Below are 10,681 nucleotides of genomic sequence, written 5' to 3' on the forward strand. Positions count from 1 at the left end.
ATTAAAAAAGTCGACGATAAACTTTCACAAAACACTTCGAAATACTTTTGTAATGCAACTTTAGGTATTAGTAAACGTTAATAATCGATCAAATTGATCACGAGGCGATGTGAAATGGGCTGTCTCTTGTTCGTTTGACCAGGAAACAAAGCCCAAGCAAATGACAAGACTGTTGACATCGTGTGGAAGCTGTAGGTATTGCAACCTCGGCCCCATTTAATGTGGTTTCTATTCAACAATACATTCAAGTGGCGCATTGATATATTTTCCCATTTTCAGTGATCAGATTTTCCTGCGCTTTTCGATGAAACGCATGTTCTGTTATTGTCACAGCCGTGATTTAACCAGTTTTAGAAACGTCTGAGTGTTTTCTATCCACACATACTAATCATATGCATATACTATATTCCTGGCATGAGTAGCAGGGCGCTGAAATGTTGCGCGATTTTTAACAGAATGTTCGAAAAAGTAGGGGGTAGGATCAACAGGTTAAAAAGCCAGACTATGGATTGCAACTGCAGATGGGGTCAAAGATTGTACTTTTTGGAGAAATGTCCTCTGGTCCGATGACACAAAAATTGAACCTTTTGGCCATAATGACCATCGTTATGTTTGAAGGAAGAATGGGGAGGCTCATAAGCCGAAGAACACCATCTGAACTGTGAAGCACGGGGGTGGCAGTATCACGTTATGGGTGTGCTTTGTTGCAGGAGGGACTGGTGCACTTCACAAAAGAGATGGCATCATGTGTCAGGAAAATTATGTGGATATATTGGGTCTTCCAAATGGACAAGACACCAAGCATACTTCCAAAGTTGTGGCAAAATGGCTTAAGGACAACAAAGTCAAGGTATTGGAGTGGCCATCACAAAGCTCTGACCCAATCCCATGGAACATTTGTGGGCAGAACTGAAAAAGCATGTGCGAGCAAGGAGGCATACAAACCTGACTCAGTTTCACCAGCTCTGTCAGGAGGAATGGGACAAAATTCACCCAACTTATTGTGGGAAGCTTGTGGAAGGCTACCCGAAACGTTTGACCAAAGTTAAACAATTTAAAGGCAATGCTACCAAATACTAATTGAGTGTATGTAAACTTCTGACCCACTGAGAATGTGATGAAAGAAATAAAAGCTGAAATAAATCATTCTCTCTACTATTTTTCTGACATTTCACATTCTTAAAATGAAGTGGTGATCCTAACTAACCAAAGACAGGGAATTTTTACTAGGATTAAATGTCAGGAATTGTGAAAACCTGAGATTAAATGTATTTGTCTAAGGTGTATGTAAACTTCTGACTTCAACTGTACACACACACACACACTTAAAATGTAAAGGTAAATCCTGATAATGCCCTGAATGGAACTAGCCTTTAAAGGTAAATTGGATGGTCTTGTGGTCGATGAAAGAGACTATCACATCCTCTCAAAGGGTGTGGTTACAACTATGACGTCATCAAATGTTGTGTTCTGCCACAGATTTTTTTATGTAGAGTTCAATGTAGTAATTTCTGATTGGTCAACTTTATATTGGGATCATCATTATGGTAATAGACTATTGGTACAAAAGCACAAGAGTCAAGTTCACATTTGTATCACATTGTGACCAAAGAAAAAGGATTCACGTGATACATCACTATCTGCATGGCTGAGGAGAGGTAAGGTATGCTGAACTGAACAGAATAATTTACTTAGCCATCTTTTGAAATGGCAAAACACTTGTGGTATTTGTGAACATATTTCCAATGAATAAGCAACAGTAAAGTACATTTTAATACATTTTATTAAGTGACAAAAATACAGCATTTGAGTTTGTTTAATTAAATCATCCAACATAATGTAATCATTTCCAACTAATATTCTGTAATTGATGTTTACATCTATAGTGATAATGTGACAATAATGTATCTTTCATATTTCAGATAAGATTATTTCAACTACGTCCATGGAACCAGGAATCAGTCTCAGCAAGGCTGATATTGTTGAGAATATATTTCTATGTTTTGAGTCGGTGAATGGGTCTTGCAAAATATCAATCTTTCCTCCAACAATACGAGTATTACTTTATCTCTTACTAGGCTCAATGTCTGTTCTCACAGTGTGTGGCAACCTTCTTGTAATCATCCCCATCATTCACTTCAAACAGCTCCACACCCCAACCAACTACCTCATCCTCTCTCTGGCTGTGTCAGACCTTCTCTTGGGGGTTTTAGTGATGCCTCCCAGCATGGTATATTCAGTGGAAAGCTGCTGGTATTTTGGAGATTTATACTGTAAAATCTACACCAGCACTGATGTTATGTTGAGCAATACATCCATTCTCAACTTGTGTTTGATTTCTATTGATAGGTATTATGCAGTGTGTCGCCCTCTCCTTTATAGAACTAAAATAACTGTTCATGTTGTTCTGATTATGATGCTGGTCATCTGGACTGGTTCTGCTATAGTAGTGTTTGGTATAGTATTTCTGGAGCTCAGTACTTGGGGCATGGAGGATTTTTACTATAATAATGTTGCCTGTGAGGGAGAATGTATTTTCTTTCAAAACAAAGCATCGAGTACTGCGTCTTTGGTTCTCTCATTCTACATCCCAGGAGTAGGGATGCTTAGCATCTACCTAAAGATTTTCCTAGTAGCACAGAGACAGGCACGCTCAATTCAGGGTACAACCAATCAGAACTCTGTAGGCAAATCACAGAGGAAGGCCACCAAAACACTTGCTATCATTATGGGGGTATTTCTATCATTCTGGACACCCTTTTTTGTCATCAACAGCATTGATCATTTTATTAGTTACTCTACCCCACCCGTTTTGTTTGAAACACTTGTATGGATTGGCTATTTTAATTCATCTATTAATCCCATGGTGTATGCATTCTTTTACAGTTGGTTCAGGAGGGCGTTTAGAATTATAATTTCTGGTCAAATATTTCAACCTGACTCTTCAGAAATACAATTGTTTTCAGAATAAATACAGTGAGCTCCAAAAGTATTGAGACAGAGACACGTTTTGTTGTTTTGGCTCTGTTCTCCAGCACTTTGGATTTGAATTGTGATTTCATTTGAGGATATTTTGATCCATATTGGGTGAATTGTTTAGAAATTACAGCTCTTTTTGTACATAATCCCCCCATTTTAGTAAAACAAAAGTATTTGAGCGAATTCACCTTTGTGTGGATTAAAGTAGTAAAAAGGTAGGTTTTTGTTCCCATATTCATTGCACGCAACCCGCACGCAACAATGACTACATCCAGCTTGGGACTCTACAAATTCTATCAATAGAAATTAATGGTAAATAATGTATTGTGTAATTTTGGTGTCACTTTTACTTTAAATTATGAGTGAGAAAGTTACAGACACACAAATATCATACACCCAACACATGCTAACCTCCCGTTATTGTAATAGTGCGAGGTTAGCATGTCTTGAGGGTATGATATTTGTGCGTTTAACTTTCTCACTCATCATTATTCACAATTCATTCAGGATTATCTGTAATCATGATAGCATCCACATTAATGTAGAAGTGTTTAGAAACAGGCCTCCCGAGTGGCACAGCGGACTAAGGCACTGCATCACAGTGCTTGAGGCATCACAGTGCTTGAGGCGTCACTGCAGACCCGGGTTCGATACAACCGGGGGACCCATAGGACAGCGCACACCTCCCCCCGGGTTAGGGGAGGGTTTGCCCAGGGGGGAGCTTTACTTGGCTTATCAAGCTCTAGTGACTGACTCTGGTCATCAGTTGAACGGTGTTTCCTCCAACACATTGGTGCAGCTGGCTTCTAGGTTAAGTGGACGGGTGTTAAGAAGCACGGTTTGGCAGGTCATGTCAACCTTCGCCTCCCGAGCCCATTGGGGAGTTGCAGCGATGAGACAAGATTGTAATTGGGGAGAAAAAGGGAGTAAAATATAACCACAAAATAAGTGTTTAGAAACATATTATGTTATTATTTACAATAAAACATGACTCAAAATGAGACAATACATTATGTACCATTCTAATCTAATGTGAAACACAAACCGAGAACAAAAATGCAAATGCTTCCAACAAATGTGTAGAGTCACAAGCTGGATGTAGTCATTGTGTGCCATGAATATGAGACCAAAAACATAACTGTTAACTACTTTAATACACATAAGTGAATTTGTCCCAATACTTTGGAGCTCACTGTATGTCTAAAATCAATACTGACAAAGAAGTGTGACATGTGCCTTTGTTCTCAGTCCTTTATTAAACCATATCAGACACAGGTGTGTAGGTTTAAAAAAAAAAAAAGTATAATCCAGTTGGCCCCAAAACATGAAATCAATCCATGTCATCTAGTAGGAGTTAGTCTCTCCTCTCCCATATCTTATACACACACACAGTACATTTTTTGGGGATCTCTGTGGATGTCGTATCCTTTCAGTTTTGTATGAATTGTTTTGTAACTCCAGCTGAATGATGTTGTCTAAATGACATGGTGAAAATATGTTTGCACTTAGGTGATATTATTGAAATAAAGATGATAACGTGTAATGTTTTCTGTGATACTATTTTTTGAAGATCGTAATTTATACTTCACATGATACTGTATATCCCTTCATTTTCCTCTCTCGTTCATTGTAACAAGGAGACCAAGGTGCAGCGTGATGAGAATACATTCCACTTTATTAAAGGAAGCACACGTAAACAAACTACCGCGCAGCTATAAACCACTGGTGCTGACACAGGCAACTAATACGTACACAATAACCCACAAACTATCCAAGGCATATGGCTACCTAAACATGGTCCCCAATCAGAGACAACGATAAACAGCTGCGTCTGATTGAGAACCAATCTAGGCAACCATAGACATAAAAACACCTAGACTGGAAAAACCATAAACATACTAAAACCCTAGACAGAACCAAAAACACATATATCACCCTCGTCACACCCTGACCTAACCAAAATAATGAATAAAACAAAGATAACTAAGTTCAGGGCGTGACAATCTCATAACAACTGACCAACAGTATGCACACAATATACAGTACCAGTAAAAGGTTGGGCACACCTATTCATTCAAGGGTTTTTCTTTATTTTTTACTATTTTCTACATTGTAGAATAGGGAAGACATCAAAACTATGAAATAACACATATGGAATCATATAATAACCAAAAAAGTGTTAGACAAATCAAAATATTTTTCATATTTGAGATTCCACCCTTTGCCTGATGTGACTATATTTTGATTTGGAACACGTTTTGGTTACTAAATTATTCCTTATGTGTGATTTCATAGTTTTGATAAGAAAGAAAAACCCTGGAATGAGTAGGTGTGTCCAAACTTTTGACTGGTACTATACATATTAATCTGGAACTGTGAATCTGGCACATAATGTAGGTTGTAATGTGATAACAAATAAGTCGTACTGTATGCTATATACATTGATTATTTCCTTTTTTTGTTTACTTGGCCCTGTGTTTTCCATCTGTATCTGAGATGCAAACAAGTTATGGAACATTTAGCCTCTGAAGCCCAGTCATCTCAGGAAGGATGGCAACGTGAAATGGCACATTTGAATGCATTTTAAATACTCCAGGCATGTACAAGGCCTTTACTGTATCTATTTGTTTTCCCACATTCCATTTTATTACTTCTTCACTAGAGCACCTGCCAGTTTTGCAGAGAAAAATATTATCAAGATGGATAACTCATTCCCATATGATTGCATATTGTATTTTTATAATTTTTTTCAACATACATTTTTATTCAAGAGCACATAAAGAACAAGTACAGAACTCTGCAGTCTGTCCGTAAGATCGTAATGAGGTTCACATACCAATATGAAGGCTGATATTCCCCTTATTAACACTTAGGGAATTATAACTAATGACTAACATACGTCCTTTTATTTTTACATTTTTAAAACAATACAAATACATTCAGTTTTAAAAGGTTCAGCAATGCAATTACATTGAACATTACACAGGGATGTGAAGAGTGTGGCTTGTTTCTGAGCTGGCGGATGAATGGTTCTTGACTCTTTGCCTGCTGGAGGTACTATATGTGTTCAAAAATGTGAAGTGGTCACACAACAAAGTGCCAAAGATGTCTCAAGTTTTGAGTGAGTGTGCATTTGGTATGCTGGCTGCAGGAATGTCCACCAGAGCTGTTGCCAGAGAAATTAATGTTCATTCCTTCTTCATAAGCCGTCCAATTTTGCTTCAGCGACATTGGACTCACCTGGACTCACTTATCATCTGTTTATTTTGTCCTCTATATTTGTCAGTTCTCTGAAACTTTTCCCCTCTACCGCATTGTTTTGTTTTTGTCTTTTGTATTAGTTTGATGACGCTGTTCCTGTTTCGTTCCGTTTCGTCATTTATTAATTAAATGTTTTACTCACCGTACCTGCTTCGTCTCTCCAGCATCAACTCATGTGACAGAATGCAGCAGCCAACATACGAAGCATCGGGAAGTACTGGCGTTACGGTTGGTATGGTGGCATCGGCTCTGGGTCGCCGCCGATGGAACCGGGGGTAACTAAGCCAGCTCGTCTGGCTTTCACGCCCTGGCTGGCTCGAGAGGTAACCTTGCCTCGGTTGGCTCGGCGGCTTCCCATCCCACGTCACTCTCCACCGGATCATCGGGCTTCCTCTCTGCAGAGGGATCGACAGACGTCTTGCCTCAGCCGGATCGTCAGGCTCCCATGCCTCAGCTGGCTCGCCAGGCTCTCACGCTCCTGCCAGTTTGTCGGGCTTTCACGCCCCAACCTGCTTGCCCTGGTCTCACTTATCATCTGTTTATTTCCTAACCTTATATTTGTTAGTTCCCTAGCTCTGTTCCCCGCTGCTGCATTGTATTGTTTTTGTATTGGTTTGCTGACGCTGTTCCTGTCTCGTTCCATGTCTGTTATTTATTAAATGTTTTACTCCCCGTGCCTGCTTCGTCTCTCCAGCGTCAACTCGTGACAGAGAGCCTAAGCGTGTGTAATCCAGTGTAATCCAGTTGGCCCCAAAACATTAAATCAACCTATGTCCACGAGTTGGAGTTAGCCTCTCCCATATCTTATACATACTGTACCTACATACATACATACATACATACAGTTGAAGTCGGAAGTTTAAATATACTTAAAACCTCTTGAGGATAGGGGGCAGAATTTTCACTTTTGGATAAATAGCGTGCCCAATTTCAACTTCCTGCTACTCATGCCAAGAATATAAGATATGCATATTATTCATAGATTTGGATGGAAAACACTCTGAAGTTTCTAAAACCGTTTGAATCATGTCTGTGAGTATAACAGAATTTATGTAGCAGGCTAAACCCAGAAGACTAACTGTTCAGATTTCTTTTTTTCATTCTCTGTTGACAAAATTGTCTTTGCCATTGGATATTTAATAGGAACCCATTTTCAGTTCCTACCGCTTCCACACAATGTCGCCAGTCTTCGGAATATGGTTGAGGTTATTCCTTTGTGCATTGAATAAGTAGGCCAACTCGGAACTGGGGACACATTTGTGAGTTGCGCAAGACGTGAACAGCAATGCTGGTTTGGTTTCGTTCCTGTATTGAATACAGATTGCCCCGTCTACAATTTGATCGATTATTAACGTTTAAAAATACCTAACGTTGTATTACAAAAGTAGTTTGAAATATTTATAGGCAACTTTTGAAATAATTTGTAGTGACGTTGTGTTTTGGGAAGCTGTTTTTTTCTGGATCAAACGCGCTTTATAAATGGACATTTTCGATATATATGGACGGAATTAATCGAACAAAAGAAACAACTGTGATGTTTATGGGACATATTGGAGTGCCAACAAAAGAAGCTTGTCAAAGGTAATGCATTTTTATATTTTATTTCAGCGTTTTGTGTAGCACCTGCTACGCTAGCTTCTTTGTTTACTGCTGGTGCATATGGGTGCATGCTATCAGATAATAGCTTCTTATGCTTTCGCTGAAAAGCGTTTTAAAAATCTGACATGTTGGCTGGATTCACAACGAATGTAGCTTTAATTGAGTATCTTACGTGTGTGATTTAATGAAAGTTTGAATTTTATAGCATTTTATTTGAATGTGGCGCTCTGCATTTTTCCACTCCACCACTCCACAAATGTCTTGTTTAACAAACTATAGTTTTTGCAAGTCAGTTAGGACATCTACTTTGTGCATGACACAAGTCATTTTTCCAACAATTGTTTACAGACCAATACCTGTGGATGTATTTCAATGCCTACCTTCAAACTCAGTGACTCTTTGCTTGACATCATGGGAAAATCAAAAGACGCGTTCTGTCTCCTAGAAATGAACGTACTTTAGTGTCAAAAGTGCAAATCAATCCCAGAACAACAGCAAAGGACCTTGTGAAGATGCTGGAGGAAACTGGTACAAAAGTATCTATATCCACAGTAAAACGAGTCCTATATCGACATAACCTGAAAGGCATCTCAGCAAGGAAGAAGCCACTGCTCCAAAACCGCCATTAAAAAGCCAGAATATGGTTTGCAACTGCAGATGGGGACAAAGATAATACTTTTTGGAGAAATGTCCGATGACACAAAAATAGAACATTTTGGCCATAATGACCATCGTTATGTTTGAAGGAAGAATGGGGAGGCTCATAAGCCGAAGAACACCATCTGAACTGTGAAGCACGGGGGTGGCAGTATCATGTTGTGGGGGTGCTTTGCTGCAGGAGGGACTGGTGCACTTCACAAAAGAGATGGCATCATGAGTCAGGAAAATTATGTGGATATATTGAAGCAACATCTCAAGACATCAGTCAGGAAGTTAAAGCTTGGTCGCAAATGGGTCTTCCAAATGGACAAGACACCAAGCATACTTCCAAAGTTGTGGCAAAATGGCTTAAGGACAACAAAGTCAAGGTATTGGAGTGGCCATCACAAAGCTCTGACCTCTATCCCATGGAACATTTGTGGGCAGAACTGAAAAAGCATGTGCGAGTAAGGAGGCATACAAACCTGACTCAGTTTCACCAGCTCTGTCAGGAGGAATGGGCCAAAATTCACCCAACTTATTGTGGGAAGCTTGTGGAAGGCTACCCGAAATGTTTGACCAAAGTTAAACAATTTAAAGGCAATGCTACCAAATAATAATTGAGTGTATGTATACTTCTGACCCACTGAGAATGTGATGAAAGAAATAAAAGCTGAAATAAATCATTCTCTCTAGTATTTTTCTGACATTTCACATTCTTAAAATGAAGTGGTGATCCTAACTAACCAAAGACAGGGAATGTTTACTAGGATTAAATGTCAGGAATTGTGAAAACCTGAGATTAAATGTATTTGTCTAAGGTGTATGTAAACTTCTGACTTCAACTGTACACACACACACACACACACACACACACACACACACACACACACACACACACACACACACACACACACACACACACACACACACACACACACACACACACACACACACACACACACACACACACACACACACACACACACACACACACACACACACACACACACACACACACACACACACACACACACACACACACACACACACACACACACACACACACACACACACACATGAAATGTAAAGGTAATCACACACACACACACACACACACACACACACACACACACACACACACACACACACACACACACACACACACACACACACACACACACACACACACACACACACACACACACACACACACACACACACACACACACACACACACACACACACACACACACACACACACACACACACACACACACACACACACACACACACACACACACACACACACACACACACACACACACACACACACACACACACACACACACACACACACACACACACACACACACACACACACACACACACACACACACACACACACACACACACACACACACACACACACACACACACACACACACACACACACACACACACACACACACACACACACACACACACACACTTAAAATGTAAAGGTAATTCCTGATAATGCCCTAAATGGAACATAGCCTTTAAAGGTCAATTTGGCTACAATGCGAAACTTCTGCAATACGGATTGAATCCATTCCCTTACATCAAATTATTGTAACAATTTAGGCAAAAAGAGCAAAATGTATAATGCGCTTATCGATTGGATGGTCTTGTGGTCGATGAAAGAGACTATCACATCCTCTCGAAGGGAGTGGTTACAACTATGACGTCATCAAATTTTGTGTTCTGCCACAGATTTTTTTATGTAGAGTTCAATATAATTTCTGATTGGTCAACGTTATATTGTGATCATCATTATGGTAATAGACTATTGGTACAAAAGCACAAGAGTCAAGTTCATATTTGCATCACATTGCGACCAGAGAAAGGATTCACATGTGATACATCACCATCTGCATGGCTGAGAGGTAAGGTATGCTGAATTGAACAGAAAAATGTACTTAACCATCTTTTGAAATGGCAAAACACTTCCCTTTTGGTATTTGTGGAAATATTTCCAATGAATAAGTAAAAGTAAAGAACATTTAAATACATTTTATCAAGTGACAAAAATACAGTACTTGAATTTGTTTAATTAAATCATCGAACATAATGTAATAATTTACAACTAATATTCTATAATTGATGTTTACATCTATAGTAATAATGTGACAATAATGTATCTCTCATATTTCAGATAAGA

At 39.2% G+C, this 10,681-nt stretch overlaps 1 protein-coding gene across 1 annotated transcript; it reads left to right on the forward strand.

Moving 5' to 3' along the window:
• The first annotated feature begins 1,926 nt into the window (after positions 1-1,926).
• LOC115140503 (trace amine-associated receptor 1-like) lies at positions 1,927-4,478 on the forward strand. Its single transcript, XM_029678840.2, has one exon. It carries the CDS (start codon positions 1,946-1,948, stop codon positions 2,969-2,971), a length of 1,026 nt encoding a protein of 341 aa, XP_029534700.1. The 5' UTR covers positions 1,927-1,945; the 3' UTR covers positions 2,972-4,478.
• Positions 4,479-10,681: the final 6,203 nt, after the last annotated feature.

Source organism: Oncorhynchus nerka, linkage group LG13 (genome assembly GCF_034236695.1).
Source record: "Oncorhynchus nerka isolate Pitt River linkage group LG13, Oner_Uvic_2.0, whole genome shotgun sequence".
NCBI classification, from domain to species: Eukaryota; Metazoa; Chordata; class Actinopteri; order Salmoniformes; family Salmonidae; genus Oncorhynchus; species Oncorhynchus nerka.